Source organism: Tursiops truncatus, chromosome 7, assembly GCF_011762595.2.
Source record: "Tursiops truncatus isolate mTurTru1 chromosome 7, mTurTru1.mat.Y, whole genome shotgun sequence".
Taxonomy (NCBI): Eukaryota; Metazoa; Chordata; class Mammalia; order Artiodactyla; family Delphinidae; genus Tursiops; species Tursiops truncatus.
Window position 1 is genome coordinate 17266227 of NC_047040.1, and position 25780 is coordinate 17292006.

Consider the following 25780-nt stretch of genomic DNA (forward strand, 5'->3'; position numbering starts at 1 on the left):
CTAAATACAGTGTACGTCGTTACTGTTGAAAATATATTGCTCATGGATATATAATGCAGAAAATTCCTGTGTAAATTTCTCTATAGCTTGAAGTGTTGACACCGTAGCCCAGTTTATCAAAAACACAGCTGCCTTCCTTGGGGTTTCGGAAGGCTCATAACAATTTTTTTCTTTATGAACTTGTGAGAACACCCTGAGGAAAACAGCTGCGTATTGCAGGGATGAAGAAATCTCAGACGAGTGTGAAGTATTGTAATTTAAATAAGAGCACTATTTTCAGGCCTTTTCATTTTAAGATCATTTTCATTTTAAGATCATCTCATTATTTTATTTTTCCCTAAATAAGTCATCCAGGAAAATAAGAGAGCAATTACTCTAGGAACTGCAGGCAGTATAGCAGGCAAATTAAGGGTTTTAATTGAGAATATCAAATGTTGCACTACACAATTAATAGAAATGTGACACCAGTATTTACATATGTGAAATATTTACCATATACACTTTGTTTTATTTAAATATGAAGCCAAACACAAATGGAAAATAACAGATTTTGTTGATTTTCTTTACAGCTGTCCCCCCTTATCCCCAGGGGGTACGTTCCAAGAACCTCAGTGATTGCCTGAAACCACAGATAGTACCAAACCCCATTTATGTGTTTTCCTGTTCTAATGGGAGGGTAGCATATACAGCGTGGATACACTGGACAAAAGGATGACTCACAGTGCAGGGCAAGAAGCAGCAAGATGGCACGAAGTTTCATCACACAATTCAGAACCGCACGTTCTTTAGAACTTATGAATTGCTTATTTCTGGAATTTTCCATTTAATATTTGCGGACCATAGTTGACCACAGGTAACTGAAACCGAAGAAAGTGAAAATGAATAAGGGGGAACTATTGCAATTTCTTCAAACATGGTCTGTATTCCAAGTCACTCATGCTACTCATCATAAGTGTTAGTGTTTTACTTATGCTGCTGTTTGTAAACCATACAAATTTTATACACAAATATAAACATACCACTGTACGCATTTCAAACCATAGAATAAGAAGGAAGCCTTCTTTTACACAGGAAATTTTGTCTCAAATTGAGCTGTCTATTGAACGTGACTTATTCAGACCAGCCCCCAAAATTTAGTTGATCTGACTACCCATGTCTAATAGGAGTGCTCTGAAAAAGACATATATATTTTATGTTGCATGTCTTTTTTTAATTAAAAATTTAAGTGCTAGTACTTATACCTTGAATCTTAATAAGCTAATTCATTCCCTCACATTTTTTTTTTTTTTTTTTTGAGGTATGTGGGCCTCTCACTGTTGTGGCCTCTCCTGTTGCGGAGCACAGGCTCCGGACGTGCAGGCTCAGTGGCCATGGCTCACGGGCCCAGCCGCGCCGCGGCATGTGGGATCTTCCCGGACCGGGGCACGAACCCATGTCCCCTGCATCGGCAGGCGGACTCTCAACCACTGCGCCACCAGGGAAGCCCTCCCTCACATTTTCATTCAATAAATATTGGGGTATAAATGAGAGGAACCCAACTCAAATATTCAATTTCCAAAATTTTTTTAAATTTTTAAAAATGATTTTTTTACGTAATTAAATATTTATGCAGATATGGCTTGAAAAATTTTGAATCCAGTATCAAAAATTGTTATTAAATCACTCCCTAATTCTCCCCCTCAGCCTTTCTCTGTCTCTCTTCCTCCTTCTTTCAGTTCTTCCATTTTTGTCTTAGACTCCTTTCTCCCCTGCAAACAAATTCTTCCAAGTGATCATGGGCAAAAAAGCCATAGGTAACCTCTGTATACTTTTTCTTTTAATCATACATGAAGAGAACTTACCTCTTTCATAACTTCTATATGTCAAGTCTCAAGCATCTGACAAGTCTCTAAACAGTTTTGCCTGGGGTAGATGAAAACTCTACACAGATTCCTATGTGACAACTCTACACAGATTCCTATGTCCAGGGAGCTGGGTAATCTTGCCTGGCCAGGTTTCTGTGTGCATCTTAGGGCTGGGGGAAGAGTGGGAAGAAAGCATCACGGTCCCCTGAACTATATAAATGGAGGAAATAAGGATCCAGAAAAAGAAGAAAGGGATACAGAAGCGAAAAAGAAAAGTTGTTTACTATTGTTGATCATTATGATGATAAAGAAGTGGAGGAGAAGGAATAGAACTAAAAGAAGAAGAAGAAATAAACAAGAAAGGAGGAGAGGAAGGAGGAGGTGGTGGGGAAGGAGGATGAGGACGACAAGGGGGAGGAGGGGGTACATAATAAAGAGGAAGAGGAATTGTTGATATATTACCAATTTATCTAATCAACATTCAGAAGCACACCTCAAAAATAGACCCTTACCAATAGGAAAAATGGATATTGAAAAATCTGTTGTGAGCGACTAAGACTCAGCATCCAGTTGCCTGATGGGGGCATTTTTAGCTCTCCTGGCAGGGACTAAGTGCTTTATTTCAGAGGGACCAAAAGTTTTTATTCTGATCTATTTACATTGACACAAACACAACTCTTTTAAAACACCAGCATTTTCGCTGGAAAATATTCCCTTGTTTGTAATGTAGAAGCCTCAAATTTCCCTGACAGTCCAGTGGTTAAAACTCTGCACTCCCAAAGCAGGGGGCTGGGGTTCGATACCTGGTCAGGGAACTAAGATCCCTCATGCCGCACAGAGCGCCCCCCCCAAAAAATCTGTAGAGGCCTCCATTTCACCATCATCACTTTCCTCTCCTCCTCCATCACCATCACCATCACCATCATTGTCACCATCATCATTACCTCTAACATATACTGTACGCTCACCAGGTGCAAGGCACTGCGCTTAGCACTACACTCGCATTATCCCATTTAATCTTGACAATAATCCTATGTTGTAAGTAGTATTATTCCCCATTTACAGAAAAGGAAACTGAAGTTTAGAGAGACTAGGTAAACAATTTTCTAGATTAATGTGTCACATGTACAATTAACAAAATCAGTTTCCCCAAGAAAAACAAAATAACAAACAAACCAAAGAAACAAAAAAGAAACCCTCCCAGAGGCATCGTCAACATCTTTTAGATCCAATACATGAAAAAGAAGTCACTTATGTCTTTAACCACATCTGTTTCTGATATTGTAGTAACTTCATTCAGCTTCCTGAACTCCCTTATCCAAATTGTTTTTCATTATGTCCTATTCTCTACTTTCTCTTCCATCATGTATGAAAAGCTCTCCTCTAAAATTAGAGAAAGAAAAACTCTTACCCTCTATCACCCTAAACACTAGTCAAATGTTCAGAGAATCTTATGACTGCTGCAAAAACACGGTCCAAGAACAAACATATATAAAAATTTAATAAAAATATGTAGAATCTGAATCCAAGGGAATCTATTATTGCAGATCAGGAATCTGAGACTCAGAGAAATAAAGCAACTTGCCAAAGATTGTACATGTGCTTAGCTGAACTGCCTGACCTAGAGTTTAGGTCTCCTGGCTCCCTATTTTAGGCTCTTGATTTCCATTGTGAAGTATCCACATTTACAAAGCAGTGTATAAAGCTTTTCTGTATATTTAAAAGAGTAATAATAAAATGAACATCCATGTACTCACCACCTCAGTTACCAAACAGTCCCCTGTGTGTCCCTCCTTGATCACATTTTCCAAAGTACTCCCCAGAAGTAACCGTTATCCTGAATTTTAGGTGATTTGCTCGTGGTACAGTCTTACCATCTATGTGACTCTCCAAACAAAATATTGTTAAGCTCCAACTGCTTCTGGAGAATGTGTATGTATATCTACATATAGGACATTGTACATTTCATTTTCTCCCTAGTCAGTGATTGTCTTTAGGAAGTCGAATTCCATACACTTGTCCAATCTCAGCAACAGCTTCCTGGGAAGACACATACCAATATCTTTGGTAAGATCTCACCTCTGGTTTCCTTGCCTTCCTTTTCAGTCTCATTCTCCATGTCTTAGCTTCAGCTGCTTATGTGCTAGCCAAAGTGAAACCTCCACACTTTTGTTTGCTCAGCTTAGAGCATCATTTCCTTCACTGCCATCTTTGCTGTTCATTTGAAGCCCAATACTAATGTCCCTGGCCTTTACGATCGAAGAAGTAGCGAATGAGCAGATCATGGAAGAGGTGTCATTTGTATGGGACGTGTCCCTTCCCCTGAATTTCCTAACACTTGTTAGGAAAAACACTCTTTTATGGCATGTATAACTTTTTCTTGTAACATTACTAACTTAGCTCTTATCTTCTATACTAGACTAAATACATAAAAGGGTCCAAATTACAGGCATGGTATGAAAATCCTATTGCTAAAGCATAAACTTCTGGGAACAGATGGGGTGGCTAGCTCTACTGGGCTGGATTAAGGCTTCAAGGGCTGGCTCAGCATGTGAGCCTCTCCTAGGCCCTGTGATGTACCCAAGTCAAAGTCTTCAGGTCTCATGAACATGAAATCTGTCTGACCTCTCAAGTGATCTTTCACATAACCTCTGTGGCCATTAGATGTTTAACTGAGAACTTGGATACACAGAACAAGGACTATATATCCCAGCTTCCCTTGCAGAATGTGTGTCATGTGACTTGTTTGGACCAATGGCATGTGAGCACAAATGAAGTGTAGGACTTCTGGGCCATGACCTTAAAATCAAGGTGTGTGCCCTCCTCTTGTCCTTTCCTCCTTATAATGGCCGAAACCTAGATAAGTGCTGACCAAGGACGAGGAATATCATGAAGAAACTTGGACTTCTGAGGACTATGTACTACAACAGAATTTTCACATCAGCCTGGATTTTAAGGAGAACAATAAAGTAATTTTTATCCTACTTAAGTCACTGTTAATTTGGTTTTTCTTACAGTATCCAATCTTATATCCCAGCTAATACAGCCCGAAGAGGCTGAGCTACAGATTACTTTTCCTGAAACAAAAGCCTGTGATTATATGCATGTGGGTACAGGCTACTCTTGGGGCCTCCATTTACTGCACTGTCTGTAATGTGACAGTGGAGCTGACTGGAGCTTTGAGGCAAATGGTCCCTTTATCCTCAACCAGTTCCAGAAGGAGTGAATTTTCTTATCATAGATATTTAGTATTACATTACAAAAAGCCATTTAAAAAATAAACAGTGACCTTTGTGCTATAATTCCTTTGGTTTGAAGCTATTAAGAATTCATTTATGATTAGAACATATCACTAACTGGGGGACAGCCACTAATGAATAGAAGGCTGAATTCACAAACTGTGAAGATTGTATTTGGGTGGATAACCACGGCTGTGATATTGAAGTTTTATTTTGTAATTACATCTAACTTTTTCAAAATTAAAGTAATTTCAAACTCTCACTCTTTTCCATTTTTCTCAAGTTGTTTTTCTCCATTTGCAGACCTAGTTTGGTGGCCGGCACAGCCATGATTTCAATCCATTCAGTCTTCCCTGTTGCATCTGGGAAGGAGCTTGGGATGCCCATCCTGAAATGTATAGAGAGAAAGAGGAAAAACCAAATGCTTCTGTGTCAGCCTGCAGCAACTCAAGATGGAAAGAAAACACTTTCCTCCTCATGGCAAAGCTAAATGAGGGGAAGTGACACTGTTAAGAAAGTCAAGCAGCCTTTGGTCATAAACTAAGAAAGCTTCAGATCATGCCCCATTCCCATACCACCACGTGGCCACACTAAGTCTGGATGTGATGGGTTATGTCTTCAGAAGGTTGGATAGTATAAAAGAGGAAGGAAGGGTTCTCTCAGATCCCCATAAACCAGCTTTGCCCCTCACATTCATTAAATATAGAATTTCCATTAAATCAGGCTGGCCATCACCCTCATCCTTGACCCACATGTTATTCCCAAGTTAACAAAGCCTTGAGCAAGTGACCCTATGCTAAGAGTGTAGTGATAATAAAAGCTCATATTTGTTGAGCAGTTCCAATGTGCCAGGCAGTTCCCATACATCATTCCCACTAACCCTCAGATGACCCTCTGAGAAGGACAGTATATTCCTAGTTAACAACGAAGGACCTGAGTCTGAGAGAAGTTAAGGAACTTTAAGTGACTTTCCCAAAGCCATGCATCTAAAAGTGGCAAGGCCTAGAGTCGACCAAGACAACCTGCACTGTCTAGTGTAGGATGTTTATTCATTTTTATTTAACCAGTGTTTATAGAGGACTTCTACGCGTTGAACACTCTGCTATGCACTTTTACATCTTCACTCATTGAATTATATTAGTAACCCTATCTATGGTTTGCCTCATTTACAGATGAGAAAAGTGAGGCGGGGAGAAGTTAAGGCATTTTCCCAAGACAGGAAGTTAAGAGTGGTCAGGTTTTGAGCCCAGGTTAAAACTTGGAAGAGAAAGGACATACATGAGATTTGAGGAGTCTGTAGGCACGGCCCCCAATGCAATGATGACCTGCTGTTAGCCACTGTTTGCAGGAAATGGAAATACACTTGTACCAGAATGATGTGAATTCCCCAAATGAGGACGACACGGAGGATACTGGAGGTATGAGAACACAGTTTCTGGTATTTGGGGACCTTTGATAGACCGTGGTTGATTTTAAGAGAATAAAATGATATTACCTGAGCACTTACTGTTTGCCAAGCACTTCGCTTGGTGCTTTTCTCACTTGTGAGGTAGAAATTAGGATCATCTTCATTTTATAGAGGTTTGGAGAGGACCTAGAACCTCACCCAAGGTCTTTCAACTCCGCATGATGGTGTGAGCTGAAAGCCACACTTTTGGAGTCGGCAGGCCTGCGTACACCATTGTGCCACACTGTCTCATTACAATGAGAGAAGTTGTCTGGGGAATGGCTGGTACCTAGAGCAATGCTACCTCCAGTTACAATGACCTTATATGAGTTCATTTTTTTCTTGGGAGTAACTAACATCCCCCCACACCCGCCGCAAGTTATCCAAGCAATTGTCATAGATCCTGGGCATTGCAATATCCTGCTCAGTTCTCCTATCATCCTGTGTATGGTGGGTCTGACCCTGCTTAGATGGACAATGCATTTAACCTTCTGATTTTAGCTCACCATCTTTCCTGAGATGTACTTTTATCTTTAAGAGACAGCATAAAATGAATTTTTCAAGTTCGTTACTACCAACTTGGGACTCAAACTAGAGGTAGTTTGGTAGAATCAAAGAAGCATAGACTAAAACTTGTCAGGCTGTTCCCAAAACTGAGAAGGCAAAAGAAAAGACCAAGACCAGCCAAGCCAACAATAAAGAAGGCAAAAAATGCATTATAAGAAATTACCAGATTGTAAACAACGGGATAAACAAAGAGACCAATGACAGAAAAGAGAGACCAAGCACAGGCCCAGGCCCACACATATATGGGGACTTGATAAATGACAGAGGTAATTCTCTACATAGTGATGGAGGTGACTGTTCTAAACTTAGTCAAATTGGTTAAGTATATGAAAAAAAACTGAGTACCTGTTTTGCATCATACACAAAAATAAAATCCAAATTGACCAAGGTCCTAAATGTAAAAAGTAAAGCTTTAAAACTTTTAGAAGAAAACATAAGAGATTATCTTTATGATGCAGAAATATGAAAAAAATATCTAGAGTGAGACACCAAGAGTTCAAATCCTGGAGAAGGAAATTATATATCTGACTACATGTAGTTAAAAACTGCTACTAACAAATCGAAAAGACAAAGAAAAGACAGCCCTTAGAGTTACTGCAGCCCACATAAATAACAAATGATTAGTAACCAGAACATATAAAGAACTCTTACCAATCAAAATGAAAACTAAATCAATAGCCAAATGGAAACATAAGGCAATATTTATGGGCTGGCAAGTCACAGAAGAGAAGACATGAATGGCCACTAGATACAGTAAAAAAGGCTCAACCTGACCATGACCAAGAAAATTAGAGTTAAAACAAAAATGAAACGCCATTTCATACTCATTAGAACGGCAACATTCAAAAGCCTGAAAATTCTAAGTACTGCAGGAATGTGTGAAAATAGGAAATTTCAAGCACCATCAATGGGAATATAAATTGAAATCGCCATTTTGAGAACAATTTACTTATATCTACTAATATGTGGATACATATAACCAAGAACTCTGTGTACAGCCACTCCCTTCTGAGATCTATAGCCCAGAGAAATGTTTGCAATATGCTTAAGGAAAGCTCTTCTCTACAGCATAATATGTAATAATAGAGAAAAGTGAGGATAGTCAATGGATAAATAAACAATACTACGGTCACACAATCGAAAAATACACAACAGTGGAGATAAACGAACCAAAGCTACACATTTCAAATGGGATTAATCTTGAAGCAAAATATTGAATGGCATGTAAATTGCAGAACACTACATTCCTGTTTTTTAAAATTAAAGGTATTCAAAACAATACTATACACTGAAAATAAAAAGAACTGTTAAATAAAAAAAATACTATATACTATTTTTAGGTACATGTATACATATAAAAATACCAAGACGTGGATGGAAATACATATGAGAACTGCAGGATAGTAGTTATACTTGCAGAAGGAAGAAAGAAGAATGGAATTTGGAAAGGATTAAATATGGCTTTAAATCTGTAGATCTTTATTTTATAAAAAGAAACAAATACAGAAAACTGTACATTTCTTAGATCTAGTGGCTGATATTGAATATATATATATATACACACACATATATATACACATATATATATACATATATATGCATATATATGAAATATTCTCTGGACAGGCTTTAGGGTTAGCAAGTCCTGGGTAGGTACATTGGCTCTACCTCTTCCTGGCTGTGTATTCTAAGCAACTTATTTCACCAGAATGAGTTCAGTTCCTTCTTCTTTAATAATATACATTTCAAAGGGTTGTTCTAAAGAAGAATAAACTTAAAATATATATATAGCATAAAATATATATAGCATATTAGCATTAGCATAATACTCGGCACACAGTAGATATCAATAAAACACTACCATTTTTATTACTTTGACAAATATCTACATCCTGTGTATTGCTAAGCTTGTAAAAATTTATTATCTGTAGTCAAACTTTAACGTTTTATCAATGGCTTTAGCATGATGAGCAATAGAATTCAATGGTGCTCTTTTGACAATTTATAGATATAATTCCAAAGTGGCCTGAAGTGATTCTCATCTGGAAATTCCTTCAAATGTATTCTAGAGAAGGCAATGATGGCCAATAGAACTTCCTATAACGATTGGAAGTGTTTTCTGTGTGCCCAATACAGTAGCCATTAGCCACACTTGGGCTATTAAGCGCTTGAATTGTGACTAATGATTTTGAGAAACTGAATTTTTAATCTTATTTCATTTTAATTAACTTAAATTTAAATAGCCACCTGTGGCTGGTAACTACCGTATCGGACAGCACAGGTCTGAAGTCCTAAAATGCATTTTTCAGCAAGGACTTATTTGACATCTACTACACACAGAGCACCGTGTTGGACCACGTAGGAGGACCAGAAGGCTGTTGGTGGTCTCAAATTTATAATCTGTGAAAGGAAAATACACATACATGAGACATTTAAATGACAGTAAGAGGCAGCAGTGACTGAACTAAAATGAGTGGAAACTAAGGGTATACGGCAAATATTTGTTGGATCTCCCTAGACAGCTAAAATGAAGGCGAGCTGCCTGGAGATGGCAGGCTGTCATCAGGATTTCAGAGATGAATTTTGTAGGAATGGACGCCGCTGACAAGCGGTATAGCTTAAGTAGAGCCGAGGCTGGAGTGACTGAACTGCTGGAGATGTCCCTGGTACAGAAGATGTGCCTGTGAATGCAGTTGGATCTAATATGAGTTTCCTTGATCTGTCCACATCTCTAGCCTCCTTTCTTTCCATTGCATGCCCCGCATCTTACTCCCAGCAACTTTGAGCTACTTTTAGCTCACCTGCGTGTTCCCACCTGCATGAATTAACTGATGTCGCCCCTTCTCAGATCACCCTCTTCCATGGCATCTACTAACCCTTAAGATTCAGCTCAGGAATCGCTTTCTCTAAGAAGCCTCTCCTGACCTTCCACTCCAACCCAGGGCATATTAAATGTCTTGTCTGTTTCCAAAAGAAGAGACATCTAATGCCTCTTCTTTCTGGCATGTATGTTTCTGGCATTGATCTCAATACATGCTTTTATAATTAAGTCCATCCTCCCAAATTGATCAAGAGCTTCTTGGAAGAAGGGACAACAACACATTCATTTTTTATCCCCAGTACTTATTATATTCTGTGTGAATAAATGAATGGCTTTGTCATATAAGTAATGAAGATTCCCCAAAGATTTTCGAACGTGGTTATGCCATCATCTTTGTGATACTTTAGGAAGCATAATTTGTTAATAATATTCAGTCTGGATATTTCTGCTTAAAATGAAGCATCATTTTTTCAGAATCAGTGATGACAAAGCAACAGGGATGTTTTGAAAAATGTTAACATGCATTTCTACTTCTAATTTTTATATGACCTTCTCTAGCATGTCCTTCTCCCTGTTAATCCATGTGGTTTGCTCTCTAGCTTCTGTCAGTCTTGGTCAAATGTCACTTTTACAGTGAAGCCCAGCACTCTACCTCCAGCCCTTGCTATCATCCTCTCTTGCTCTATTTGCCTTCATACCACATATCATCACCTTATATATTTATTTTATTTATTCATTTGGTTTATTATCTGTCACTTCCCGCTACAATGACAGCTCCTTGGAAGCAGGGATTCTATCTATTTCCTTTAAGACGTCATCCTTAGCACTTAGAACAGTATCTGACATATAGCCAGGAAGCGGGGCGGGGGGGGGGGGGGGCGTATTTGAATTGTCATAATCGAAAGAGAAAGGAATACCTAATTTTCTGTTTCTGGCATTTAAAATAAGATTTTGCAACAAGACAACAGGATCTGAAGCCAGGCTTTGTTGAGAAGTATTTCTCTAAAGGTTAAAGCACTTTTGCAAATCAAGAACCAAACCTGGAAGACACACTCAGACCTTGAATTGTCTTCCAGAGCATGACTAAGATGACCCTTCCACCCATGACAACCAGGCTACAGACTCGTTTGCTAGAATCAGAGGAGGATGTGCTACAGAGCAAAGACAAGCCCAACCAGCCTCTTGCAGTTCCCAGAACTGAGGCAGTAATGAAGCAGGAGAGTCCAATCTCCTCTCTCCAAATTTGAACTCAGAGATGAGAATGTATATTAGGTAAATAAATTTTTAAAAAACCAAGAGCAGGGCTTCCCTGGTGGCGCAGTGGTTGAGGGTCCGCCTGCCGATGCAGGGGACACGGGTTCGTGCCCCAGTCCGGGAAGATGCCACATGCCGCGGAGCAGCTGGGCCCGTGAGCTGTGGCCGCTGAGCCTGCGCGTTCGGAGCCTGTGCTCCACAACAGGAGAGGCCACAACAGTGAGAGGCCCGCGTACCGCAAAAAAGAAAAAAAAATTATAAAAAAAAAACCAAGAGCAAAGAACTCTAGAAAAGATTCTATTACATATTTTCACTGCACCAACCTGATGAGAAGTGGATGAGAAGAGGTGGTGACATCAAAACTAACTGATAACCCCAACATGGTAATTAATCAGAGGAACGGCCAGTGTGTAAGTTTCTTGGGTCTCTTTTGGTTCTGGTGAGGTATAGGCAGGACCCAGAATTTCCTGCCGGTTCATGAGGGATGATTACAAAGAAGTTGAGTTGAGGAACAACAGGCATCTCTGATGATGAAGGGAGAGGGGACCCCCATACCAGGACTGGGCCAGGAGTGAAAGGGCAATGTAGCTGAGACCACAAAGAACCAGGCGAGGCCAAGTTGCAGGGGAGGGCTACTGAACCCCACAGGGCAAAAGCAAACACTTCACAGGTTATGCCCAGCAGGAATGCTGGGAGGGGCCAGACAGAGAATGACATCCTTCAGAGAGCAAAGGAGGCACGGGGTTCTGCCTGGACCTTAGAACCCCATCATTCTGCTCTCTCGAGATCACAGGAGCCATTTTTGATGGGTGTTGGGGAGCAAATTTTGAAAATTGGGAGACTTAGCATTTTTGCCTATAGACTGAGAAACCTAACGGGATGGTTTCAATCCCTGCATCAGACTGAAGGTTACTAAGTTGCTCTGTCCCCACAACTTAGCAGGAGGGGGATCGTGAAGATCACGTAGATGTGCTGAGGAAACTGCATCTTCTCTGCACATCTGAATCCACTGTGAGTACAAGTCCAACAAAATAATCAGTGCACACAGCCAGAGCCCCACGAAGGGTTAATGGATGCTAGTGGGCAAAATCCAGAGAATTTTCACAAAGTCGGTTTCTTCTTGGTCCCTGGCACACCCTCTGGGTATACCACCAACTTGCGTAGCAACTATTAACTGCTTCATGCTAACAATGCATGAAAGGATCTTGAGACAGCTTCTTTGAGGATTTTAGAATCACACAGTATAATTTACATTTATATTCCATTATCTAGTTCACCAGAGGCTTCTTCAAATATGACTTTATTTCATCCTTACAGAACAGCCTGTGATTGTTACCCAGCCCCATTTGACAGATAAAGAAGCTGAGACACAGGCTCTGAAGTTTCAGGGCTGTGTGTCTGGATTCTAGATGGCCTGGAATTCCCAGACCAACCCACACAGTGTAAGTTGCCAGCTGTTCCCATTACAGAAAGTCGGGGGTGTCTCCCAATTCCTCACAAAGAATTCCTCTCCAATCGCTGATCTGGGAATCTCTCATTCCATCCTGCTGAGCCCAGTCAAATGGGCAGGTACCCGCGTGCTTCTCCCCGAGCAGGTGCAGGCAAATGAATGGCAGTGTTCACTGCTGCTTAATGAGTAGACCCATGCTGCTACAGTTCCATATTCGGGTTTGAGTTTTCAATTCCATCTCATAAAATAGTGCCATAAATCATCCTGCACTCCATTTAGAGTTGCATTTTCCAAAACCATCTCTGAAGTAATTAAAGAGAAGCTACACGGGCCTCTAAATCAGTTCTCCAAGATATGTAGGAGCAATGAGAATTCTGCAGCTCACTTTTCTTTTCCTCTGTCTCTCACATCAATTCATCCTGGCTATGACAAACTATCATCCCCAAACCTTCATTCACAAAATATTTATGAGCCATTTGTGAACCTTAAGCCACTGAGAAACATAATGCTGCATGACAAAAATGAGTTATATGAAAGTGTACAAAGTCTTATTTTAATATAATCCATCCGGACTCGGGTCTGCAGATTAATAACCCAAGCCCAACTCCAATATGAGATCCAGACCAAATGAGACATTCTAAAATCTCACGGCTGCACCCAGAGACCTTGCAACCTAACCTAATTTGCCTGTTGCCTATATTTTCAAACTCAAATAAATACATAAACAACAAGTAAATCCAAAATAGATTTCCTCAGCTCCAGGGAGCACTTTTACAGCATAGACAAAGCAAACCAACTTGAATGTTTCCCAAACATGCAGGTACTAAATACTCGTGCTTGGCAGGAATAATTATTTGCTGTATCCCCTGGATCTTCTAGTTTGCTGATTTTAATTTGTTTTCAATTCTTAGAGGGAGTAAAAATATTAAAAATGCACCAAAACAGTAGAAAAACTGTGGCAGTAAATGAGAGAGTTACCACCGGGCTTGTTATGAATATTGTTTAGGCAGCATAAAATTGAAAAATAGCAGGAGGATATCTTTCCTGATTCTCTCTTTCCCTCTCTGCAGCTGGTAGAAAAATGTGAACCTGAAACAATGGAGTATGGAATGAGGTTGGAAGCAGCTTTGCCGTGAACTGCTGTTGAGCCAAAGTCAATGACATTCTTGAAAAAAGAAGATCTGTGACTTCTTCGTAGTCTCTGGTCAAGAATAAAGGCTCCAGAATGATGGCAAAGGCAAGTGTTGCATGAAGAAGGCTTCACACAGCCCTGGGGACCCCAGGAGTCATGGGAGCCAGGTGAGGTGGTGACGTCCATGCAGGAAATGGAAATGTTTCCTTGAGACAGCAGTTCTCAAACTAGCTGCACGTTAGAATCACCTGTGGAGTTTTAAAAGCTACTAATGCCAGACACCAACCCAAGACTGATTGAATCAGAATCTCTGCAGGTGGAATGCAGGCCCTGCTGTTTGTAAAATGCGTTCCAAATGAGCCTAATGCTTGGGCTGGGCTGGGAACCACTGGGTGGTGATTGACTATCAGTCAGTTGCACTTGATGACTGACTGGCTGCTCATGGACCCTCAGTAGAGGTGAGAAGTTGCAAACTTGAAGCCTGAGGCTTTATTTAGAATGTAAGCATGCTTAGTTTGGCATGTGTTATGCTTAAACTCAAAACAATATTTTTTTTAAAAAAATAGAATATAGCACAGAAAAATATGTTTCTAATTTCCTCTGAAAAAGCCATACTAGAAACCCTGCATGGCACAATCAGCTGGACTCTCGTGATGTCTGTCCTTTTACACAAAGCAGCTCTCTACAGTTTGCTACAATCCTCACCACTCCCTTCTAAAATACCATACCAGACCACCTCTCTAAAATCACCTGCAGGGCTTTTGCAGCCCTTTTTCTTTATGACCACCAGCACAGACCTGTAGAATTGTTAGGAATCATAATATAAAGATTCAAATCTTTATAAATAAGTAAATGAAGGTCTAGAAAATGCAAACTGCTTCTTAGTTCTATTACTTCTTAAGCTGTGTCATACTTTCTCAAATTCCCATTTACCTAAGCCAAACCTGCAGTGAAATTTGTTTTTGCAGATTGGCTATTAATATTTAATGATATTTCTCTTTGAATTTTAAAGTAGTAATTAAATTGAACTGTTCAGAAAGAGTGTATTAATTCCAATTTTTTTAAACATGGAAAAGAATGTCTTGCTCAAAACAAAGGCACAGTAAGAAAGGGAATATTAATTCTGTAAGGTGAGCCAAGGTATCTTTTATCAAATATTTATTTCAATAATGAGAAACATATTGAGACAACAGCTCCTATAGAAACATAAAATCTATACTAATAAGAAATGTTTCCATTCTCTAACTTTCTTAGCACCTTGACTGACACTTCTCAATTTCTGACTTAATTTATATGTGTTTATACTCCTCTAATATATTATAAATTCATCCAGGACAGAATCTGCTTTTTTTAATCTTCTGAATCTACAAGAGCACAGAGCTTTACATATAATTAGTATATGTTATATTAGTACCAATATTCCAATAAATATTGGTAAATATCTAGTAAATATACAAAGTAGACCCCAGAAGGTAAAAGAAAGCAATATCAGAGTAAAGAAACTATAGATAGCATTGGCAAACCGTGTGGGACTGACCATGTTCTCTGCATACAGTTCACTGGGAACTTAACAAAAGCAAGCTTAGAAGCCCAAGAACATCTACTGTGGTGAGCACAATTCTGTGACAGCATCTAGAGAGGCAAACTCAGATCCATTCTGCTCACTGCCATTTACCCATAGCTTCCATGATGAAAAACAACTCAGACCTATTGAATTTATACTCTATTCCGGGCACTGCAACTAGAAGTAGGGATCTCATTTGGTTGTTACAACAACCGTAAGTATCCCTGTCCCTACTTTGCAAATGAGATGTTTTGGTCTAGAAGTTAAGTAACTTCCCCCAGTTGATGCAACCCGTTAGTAGCATAGCTCAGAGTTTCTCAAGCTTCTCCTGTCACCTGGGAATCACAGTAAAATGCATATTTTAATTCAGTACTTCTGAGGTGGGTCCCAGGATTCTGTATTTCTAGCAGAGCTCCTGTGATTTTGAAGCTGCCGGCCCATTTTCACCCTTCAAATGGAAGAGTGGAGCCAGAATTAAAATATTAGGGCCCCGAGAACCTCATCTGAAGTTGGGTTCTTTGAAGTTTTCCTAAAACTATGAATTGTGTCATGGTTGCTCAAATCTGCCATGTAATTCAAACTCTCTGTTCCATTTTGCCTTAGAGTTTCCAAGATCCTATCACATTAGGCAGCTTTACCACCTCCTTTCTTTTGCTTGACTCAGCATCCTTCACTCATGCTCCCAGCTGAAAGGAATTTGGGATTCCGGGCCCTCAGTGGACCATTGTTCATTTGCACAGTTGGAAAAAATAAATTCTGGAGCAACTCCTCTGCTCCAGGCATTGTGCCAAGCTCTAGAATGCAGTCATAAGCAGAAAAACCTGCTCCGTAAATCAACGCGAAATTGCAATCCAGAGGCGCAAAATATTATAGGAAGAAAGAGTTTGCTCTACGAGTACATTAGATGAAGATTTAATCATGACCAGAGGCGGTTAGAGCCCGTTTTCGGAAAGGGACATCCCAACTGAGACCTAGGAATCAGAGGTCAGTGAAGAGGAAGCTAAAATTGAATGTGAGAGTTAGTTTTTATGTGTCAACTTGACTGGACTATGGGGTACCCAAATATTTGATCAAATATTATTCTGGATGTGACTTCAAGAGTGTCTTTGGATTAGATTAACAATCGAATCAGTAGACTGAGTAAAGCTGATCGCCCTCCCTATGTGAATGGCCTCACTCAATCCATTGAAGGCTTGAATAGAACAAAAAGCCTGCCCCTACTGCCAGTGAGAGAGAATTCCTCCTCCCTGATTGCCTGAGCTGAGGCATCAGTCTTTTCATGCTTTTGGACTCTTCTTGGGTCTCAAGCCTACAGCTTTCAGCCTCAAACTTAAATTATTGGCCCTCGTGGGTCTCTAGCTTGCCAACTGTGGATATTGGGGTTTCTCAACCCCAATTCCTTTAAATCGATCACTTTACACATACACACACACACACACACATTCTGTTTCTCTGGAGAATCCTGAGTAATACGCTGAGTAAAGGACCAGGGGCTGAGGAGAGCTCAGCACATCAGATGGAGGAAGTTCAGGTATAGTCCAGTCCTGCTGGGGTCTAGAATGACGACTGGAGGAAAATCAAGCTGTGAGGCTGGAGATTTAAGAAGGACAGACCAGGTAGAATGAGACATAGCTTGCCTCAAGGCTCTGTGTCTTACCTCCTCTGTGTGTTCCTACTTCCCATGGAAAGAAAAGAAGGAAAAAAAAACTGATAAAAAATGATAGACTAAATGGCAGACATAGAAGACAATGGGAAAGTGTCTAAATTTTCATTAATTGTATTAATTATTTATCCTGGTCAGGAACTGAAGAAGCACAGATTTTGCCTTCATTCATCATTTAACAAATATTTACCAAGTACCTATCATGGGCCAAGCATCATTCTAGGTGGAGAGGAGACACCAGTGAACAAGGTGCCTACCTTCAAAGATGGTGGTGGGGAGAGAAAAGCAGACAATAAACAAGTAGGCGATACTATATGTTCTGTATGCTTATTTCCATGAAGAAAAATACAGCAGGAGATGAGGAGAAGGCATGCTGGGGTAGAATGTGATTACTATTTCATGGAGGGTGTCAGGGAAGGCCTTGGTGATAAGATGAGGGGTGAGCAGGGACCTCTAGGAGGGTGCATAGTAGGTGTGTTCTGGGAGCAGCAAGGAGTCTGGCATGGCTAGGGCAGAGCAAGGAGGGGAGGATGGAAGGAGGTAAGACCTGGAGGTGCCTGAGGTCCAACCACAAGGACCTTGTCAGCTGGTGTGAGGATGTTGACTTTTACCCTGAAAGAGACAGGAAGCTCCTGGAAGGTATTAAACAGAAGAAGGCCATAATCTAAAGTATCTTGATGTCAACAGGATCACTCTGGCTGCTGTGTGGAGAATACAGTGTAGGGAAACAACTGTACAAACAGAGAGACCCGTGAGGAGATTACTGCAATAATCCCCTTGAGATGCCATGGTAGCTGGGACAGAGATGGTATTGGTAGAAGTGGTAAGAAGGGGTCAAATCCTGGATATGTGTATTGTATTTATTTTTACTGTTGTAAAATATACACACCATATTATTTATCATTTTAATTATTTAATTCATCAGTATACAATTGAGTGGCATTACATACATTGACAGTTGTGTACCCATCATCACTATCTATGCCCAAAACTTTTTCATTATCCTGAACAAATCTCTGGACCCATTAAACAATAATTCTCCCTTTCCCCCTCCTCCCAGGCCCTGGAAACCATCTTTCTACTTTTTTTGTCTTTTCTAAGAACTTCATGTAAGCAGAATCGTACTCGTCCTCTGTCTCTGGTTTATTTTACTAAGTGTAATATTTTTCAGGTCCATACATGTTGTAGCATGCATCAAAACTGCATTCTTGGGCTTCCCTGGTGGCGCAGTGGTTGAGAGTCCGCCTACTGATGCGGGGGACACAGGTTCGTGCCCCGGTCCGGGAGGATCCCACGTGCCGCGGAGCGGCTGGGCCCGTGAGCCATGGCCACTGAGCCTGCGCATCTGGAGCCTGTGCTCCGCAACGGGAGAGGCCACAACAGTGAGAGGCTTGCATACCGCAAAACAAAAACAAAAACAAAAACAAAACTGCATTCTTAACGATCTTATGGTTACCAGAGGGTAAGGGAAGGAGGAATAAATGGGAGATTGGGATTGACATATACACACTGCAATATATAAAATAGATAACTAACAAGGACCTACTGTATAGCACAGGGAACTCTACTCAATACTCTGTAATGACATATATGGGAAAATAATCTAAAAAAGATTGGATATATGTATATGTACAACTGATTCACTTTGCCGTATAGCAGAAAGTAACACAACATTGTAAATCAACTATACTCCAATAAAAAAATGTTTTTAAAACTGCTTTCTTTTTTAAGGCTGAATAATATTCCATCGTATGTATATACCACATTTGTTTATCTATTTTGTTGTTGTTGTTGATGAACAGTGAGGTTGTTTCTACCTTCTGGCTATTGTGAATAATGATGCTATGAACACTGTTGTACAAATATCTGTTCAAGTCCCTGACTTCAATTCTTTTTGATATATACCTAGGAGTAGAACTGCTACATCATATGGTAGTTCTATATTTAACCTTTTGAGAAACCACCAAAGTATTTTTCACAGGAGCTGCAATATTTTACATATCCACCAACACTATACAACACTATACAGTTTTGCCACATTGGATTTGTTTTTACTATAGACTCAAGGGGATTTCCTAATCTATTGAATGTGAGATGTTGGAGGCATAACCTTGGAGTTATGAGTTACTAGAAGAATTGGGGGTTCCACTTAGTGGGATGGGAAACACTGTAAGAAGAGCAACTTTGCAGGACAATAACAATAATTTGATTTTGAATATGTAAGGGTTTATGATGCCTATTAAACAACTAAGGGGAAATAACAAGTGGGCAGTTAGAGAAGTCTGGAATTCTATGGAGAGGTCAAGACTAGAGGCAGTATTTGCAGTCACAAACGGGGAGGAGATGATCAAGAGAATGAGTATGTATAGAAAAGAGAGAAGGCCCGTATGAGTCAGTGCCCCAACACCAAACATATGGCATGCTCAAATTTAGGATGCATTGAAGGTTTATTTACAAAGGAATAGATTTCAAAGGTGGGAAGATGTCGGGCAATCACAAGGGATGTCGTGGCACTCAGGGCTGGCAGTGGCTCAGCCACTATACCCCTGGAAACGCTGGTATGGAGACCCGTAATACAGCCTTTTGCTTGAAGGCAGGAGGGAAGACAGAAGCGGTCAGAATCCACAGCAGAGTCGTGCCGGGATACAACTAATCCAAAGCAAACTCACAGGGGAGGATCCAAGGGACTGCGTAGCCTGATGCACCCTCCTTCTTCCCTCCAGGCTCCTGCCAGACCCCCAAGAGCCAAATCCAATCAGAAACAAGAGGCACTGCATCAGTTTGCCAGGGTCACTATACCAAAGTACCACAAACCGGGCAACTTAAATAACGTAAATGTATTGTCTCACAGTTCTAGAAGGTAGAAGTCCGAGATCAAGGCAGGACTGGCTCCTTCTAAGGACTGAGAGAGGATCCGATCCACACTCCTCACCTAGCTTCTGGTGGTGGATGACAATTTTGTGTGCTTTGCCTTATCGATGCAGCACCCTGATCTCTGCCTTACTATTCACATGGCATCCTCCCTGTGTATGTCTGTGTCTAAATGTTCCCTCTTTATAAGGGCATCGGTCACACTGGATGAGGGGACCACTCTACCCTAGTATGACTTCATTTTAACTATTCACATCTGCAGTGATCCTATCTCCAAGGAAGGTCACATTGTGAGATACCGGGGGGTAGGACTGACACGTATGAATTTGGCAGGACGCAATTCAACTCTTAAGAGGCAGAGAAGTCATGATGCAATTTACCAAGTCAGCCTCCCAGAGCACAGAGCTGGTTGAAGCGGGAAGTGGAGCGAGAAGCCAAAGGGGTAAATGGAAGATTTTCCCCCCACACAAAACTAAGAGGCATCCCAAATGTGGCAGTCTGGAATATGAGGAGGAAAAACAAGGAGACAGAAAAAATGAGCCTGTGAGCTTGAAGGAGAATAAAGATAGGGATGTCCCGGGGGTGAGGAAAGTGTTTCAAGAAGGAGAGAGTTATCACTGTGTCGAACGCTGGTGATAAGCGAAATGAGCTTAATTTAAAATGATCACATTCTGAGGGCCTCTGAGATTGTACACTGCTCAGAGATACCTGTGAACTGTGAGACCCCACTGTAACTACCACTTATCTTGTCAGAAAAGCCTTTGCCTCGGAATCATTTTGCAGTATCCAGAGACACGCATTTGAAGCACATTGGGTCACCTCAGCTAGACTGTAAGCACCTCTTGGTGAGTGAGAGCTGTTATACAGCACAATATTCAGCCCAGTAAAAGCCTGGGTAGATTGACATTCATCTTGCCGCTGCAGTTGGCTCACTGCCACGATACCTACCAAATGAAAAATAAATGGTTTGGTATTAAGGATTGTCAACTAATATATGACCCCAAAGGGTTAACTCTGCACTAAGCCTACTTGACTTTTTTTTTTAAGAATATAATCCACAAAGAACAAAGAGGTATGTTCATGGAGAACTCTTGCTGACCCCAAAGGAAAGAATGCCCCAACCATTCCGCCTTCCCACAATGGGGGAAAAGGAAGGAGGACTCATTAGAGGGAGAACAGCTCTCTTCAGTGTCCTTAGTGACTGATGCTGCCGGTGTTTAGACTGAAGGAATTGCATGCTTGGGTACCACCCAGATCAAGGCAGGTGGAGAAGTTTCCACTAGACGTTGTTCTGTGTCTTAATGAGACCACTGAGAAAGCAGGACTAGGCTGGGTGGGTCAGTGGACTCCATTTTGCCAACGTGCTATTGGGCAACGGTGGACGGGCCCCAGACATCTCAGGGTCACTGTTCTGGGCAAACGGCCAAAACTGGAGGGTGTTCCACTGCTGCAAAGGGCTACAAAGAGTCAGCAGGCAGCCCGAGGGCAAATACAGACGTCATGGTGTCAGGTCAGAGAGAGTGTAGAGACAAGGAGGCCACAGGGCACACACGCTATGCGGTCTGGCCCACGGGAGGTCAACAAGGGGGTGGACAGGCAGGCCGGAGGGCAGCTGGCCACAGCAGGAAGCCAGCTTGGCAGCCCCAGGTGTGGAGGTCAAGCGTGAGGCCCTCGGGAAATTTCTGAGCCTGGTGAGGGACGGGGATTCTAGAGGAACAAGCTTGTTGTAAATGGAAACACATGCACTTGTCAAGGAGGGGACCGGACCGCTGCTGGAGCAGTTTCCTGATCTCGCTCTCTGGTCTTCTCTGTGCTGTGAGTGGTGTCAAATGTCAGTTCCAGATGGTCTCTTCTGAGGCCTGCAGGTGGGAGCCGGCAACTGGCAGCCAGCTGAGGTGTGTGTGCGGCCCTGAGGACAGGCCGCAGCTCTCCCGATCCTGCTGTGTCTACACCAGAGGGAGAGCTGAGAGTGGGGATGAGGCAGTGCCGCCAACCTCATCCTCAATTCCTGCCTCTCCCTTCTTAATGTCCTTATCATCATTGTTAGGTTATTGAACGCTCACTGCACAATACAATATACTTTGTTCTTTGCGTTCATTGTTTTATTGAAGACTCTATAAACAAGGTAGATACACTTATTACCATTTTACAGATGGAGATCCTGAGTCCACGAGTGTGAGAAGTTTGCCCAAAGTTACACAACTGGGAAAAGGCAGAGCCAGCCTTACAGCCCGTTTTGGGTCACTCCAGACCCTTGGGTGTGTGACTGCGGCAGTCACAGAAGGCGTGCTCGGTTTAAGAGTCTACTGTCAACGTCTCAGAACTTTTAATAGTTTTTTGACAAAAGGTTTGCAGTTTCATTTTGCCTGGGGCCTCACCGTCTATGCGACTGGTGCTGATGAGACCCTGTACTACTCACTGCACCTCACTGCCTTCTCACCGCCACCGGCTCCCATCCATTTATAAAACTGGGGAGAGTTCATTTTCCAAGGCAGTTTAACACCATCTAATATGTTGTTAATTTTCTCCTGAAGGAAAAGGGGAAAAGGTACTGGCTGGAGCCAGAGGGTGACTGCAGGTTTGCAAAAGCAGTTTGGAAAGTTGAAGGCGCTGCATAGGTATAAGGAATTATGATTGAAGTCTTAACCAAAGGTTCCTGCACTTCAGGATGTGTTTACCTGACATCTCTACAAATGTTTGAAAATTAAAGACGTTCAGCCAATCATTTGGATGGTTGCAACAGGGAAGTGGATGCATCCAATCAATAATTCTATAAAAATCGCTGTGGTTTCCTCTTTTTTTTTTTTAACATCTTTATTGGAGTATAATTGCTCTACACTGGTGTGTTAGTTTCTGCTTTATAACAAAGTGAATCAGCCATACATAAACATATATCCCCATATCTCCTCCCTCTTGCATCTCCCTCCCACCCTCCCTATCCCACACCTTTAGGTGGACACAAAGCACCGAGCTGATCTCCCTACAGGGAGAGATCAGCTGTTTCTCCTTGGATTTATCCTTCCCACTAGCGATCTATTTTACATTTGGTAGTGTATATATGTCCATGTCACTCTCTCACTTCGTCCCAGCTTACCCTTCCCCCTCCCCGTGTCCTCAAGTCCATTCTGTATGTCTGTGTCTTTATTCCTGTCCTGCCTCTAGGTTTCTCTCTGTTGGACCACCTCTGCAGGCCTCCAGTGTAAACCCCTCAAGGTCAGAGCCAATCCTTCTCCTGGCCAGCTCTGGCCCCAAGGAGGAAAATTAATTTGCTGACCTGGGCCACCCTGTCATGCAGACATCCTCTGCCTTTCTCCCCCACCACTGTTTATCCAAAGGACTTAGATGAAGCTATCTTTGAGAAAAGACACTGCATCACGTATCTAAAATTAAGCACGAGTCTAGGAGCAGGGTCACCTGAGAGCTGCAAGCTAACTTTTGGCTTCTTTATCAAGTTGGTGAAGAGGGCTAACTTCAACAATTGCTGCTTAAACCAAAACATTTTTTTGTCCAGGAAATAAGTCGCTAGCTGTGGGCATAGTGACAGAGCAGAGTAGAGCTTCTTAGATGGAACACTATGGTTTCGGAGCACCGGCATGTATGTTTATTCATATTGATGTGAGTCCAGGGAAACCCCTTTCCCTGCCTAAATGCACTGAAAACAGGCTGGTGCTCAGACTTCTCTCACCAACATTAAGATTTCCCAAAATATTAAAGGCTATTCTAATTCTTTCAACACTTCTGACTAAGAGTATTTGTTAAATGCTGACTCAGCTCTTACAGAATATTGGGAATTCATCTTCATGACCAGTACACCAGTCTGGACAAAGCAAGGACTGGAGTGAATGCGTATTAAGTCATGAAGCTTCTGATTTTAAAAAATCTGACTAGTGTTGTAACATATTATTATTATTGTAAGAGAGATTCCACGTGAAGTATCTTCATTCCATTCGTATCCACATACACATAATAAAGCAGAAGACAGAGGCAATGATTGAGTGACTTTTGTGTCCTAAATTAATTCACCTGAACTATCCAGATATGGCAGGAAAAAGGGCATCTGTGCTAAGAAAGAAGTAGTATCTCTTCTATATTAGTCAGATAATCCTGATTTTATTCCTCATTTGCTTTTTTATTTTTTATTTAGGCATTTTTAATAGACTTTATTTTTATAACAGTTTTAGATTTACAAAAAAATTAAGAAGACAGTTCAGAAGGTTCTGATCTATCCCCACACTCAGTTGTCCCTATTACTAACATCTTACACCAGTATGGTGCACTTGTTACGATTAAGGAACTGATAATGATGCATTATTTTTAACTAAAGTCCATGCTTTACTCAAATTACCTTAGTTTTTTCCTAATGTCCTATTCCTCCTATCTCATCCAGGACAGCACATTACATTTAATCTTCATGTCTTCTTAGACTCCTCTTGGATATGACAGTTTCTCAGACTTTTCCTTGTTTTTGATGACCTTGACAGTTTTTTTCTTTTTTTTTTTATGATAATGTCAAGTTTAATTTGCCAAATATACAAGTTGGACTTGTGGAGCATGTTTTGCCTGGGGGCTACACAGTAAACAGGTTTCTTGAAATGATCCATGGGCAGGGTTAAGAATGGGCCCGAGCCCTGGCCAGAGTCGGGGGTAGGGAGTAGGGTGGGAAGGTCAGGGGCGAAGCCTCAGTCAGAGGGGACTGGCCGGGGATGAGCCATGATCCTCAGAGACCCAGAGCCCTGGCTCCCAGGCGACAGCCCCCCAATCGGGTGCCAGGGCAACACAGACAGGGGGCCGTCCATCACAAACTTTTCAGCAGCTACTGCGCCGCAATCGACCAGACAAACGGGAGCTCTTCTTACCCCACCTCCCAGGCACCCCCCCGACAAGGGTTCTGAATTCTAAAAACAGCCAACACATTCAAATGGTTACATATGAAATGCTGTCCTGCATCTTTCTGTCTCAAAGATAGCAGCTGCCCCTCCCCCCACCCACCATCCCCCCAAACGATTTCTGTGCCAAGATGAAGAGGAGCCGTGGGGAGCTCCCTCCGCGAGGGGCTGCTGCAGTGGCGCCGGGGCACAGGGTGGGTGAGACACAGCAGAGGTCCCGGCAGCACGGCCCAGTTCCCTGCTATCTCCTCCCACAGGCCGTGCTACTTATTCAGGGAGAGCGACTGCATTCGTTTTCCTGACAAAGCTGCGTCATCTTTTGCTTTCCTCTCTTCTTTCTTCCTGGCAGCCTCCTCCCGCTGTTTCCGGATGATCGCCAGCCGGGCAAGGTCGGCCTTGGCTTGCTCCGTCTTCCCCGCTAAATGCATTTTCATGTAACGCTCTTTTGCTTTCTGCTTCTCGATTTCTTCTCTTTCTCTCCTTGAAAGTTCCTTGGGCCCGTCCAGGTCCAGCTGTGTGACCTTTTCGGTTGTCTGTGCCACCCGGTTGGGGTTCTCAATGTCAACGAGCCCTTCTACACCTTTGCGCTTTTGCTGGTAATCATCTTCTTCATCCTCGCTCTCATCTGAGTCTAGGGATTTTTTCTCCTTTTTGGGGTCACCTGCAGCCCCATCTCCACCACCTTCTCCTTGTTCCTCGTCTTCCCTGGCCTTCTGCTTTTCAGCCTGGAGCTGTGCGTCGATCTCCTCGGGGCTCGTGTACTGCCTTGCCCGGCCTTTGTGGCCTCCCTTTCTCCCTCCTTTAGGCATCGTAGCTCCGGCGGCTGCCGATGACCTTGACAGTTTTGTGGTCATGTACATTGTAGGATGCCCCTCTATTGGAATCTGTCTGATGTTTTTCTCATGATTAGACTGGGGTTATGAGATTTAGAGAGGAAGATAGGAGAGAAGAAGAGCCATTTTCATCCTATCATATCAGGGCTACACACTATCAACATGGCTTATCACTATTGGTGTTGACCTTGATCACCTGGCTGAAGGTA

At 41.9% G+C, this 25780-nt stretch overlaps 1 protein-coding gene across 1 annotated transcript; it reads right to left on the reverse strand.

The window, feature by feature from the left end:
- Positions 1–24756: 24756 nt before the first annotated feature.
- LOC101337083 (28 kDa heat- and acid-stable phosphoprotein) lies at positions 24757–25560 on the reverse strand. Its single transcript, XM_019923417.3, has one exon. The coding sequence runs from the start codon at positions 25545–25547 to the stop codon at positions 25002–25004; it is 546 nt and encodes a 181-aa protein (XP_019778976.1). The 5' UTR covers positions 25548–25560; the 3' UTR covers positions 24757–25001.
- Between the last annotated feature and the right edge of the window lie 220 nt (positions 25561–25780).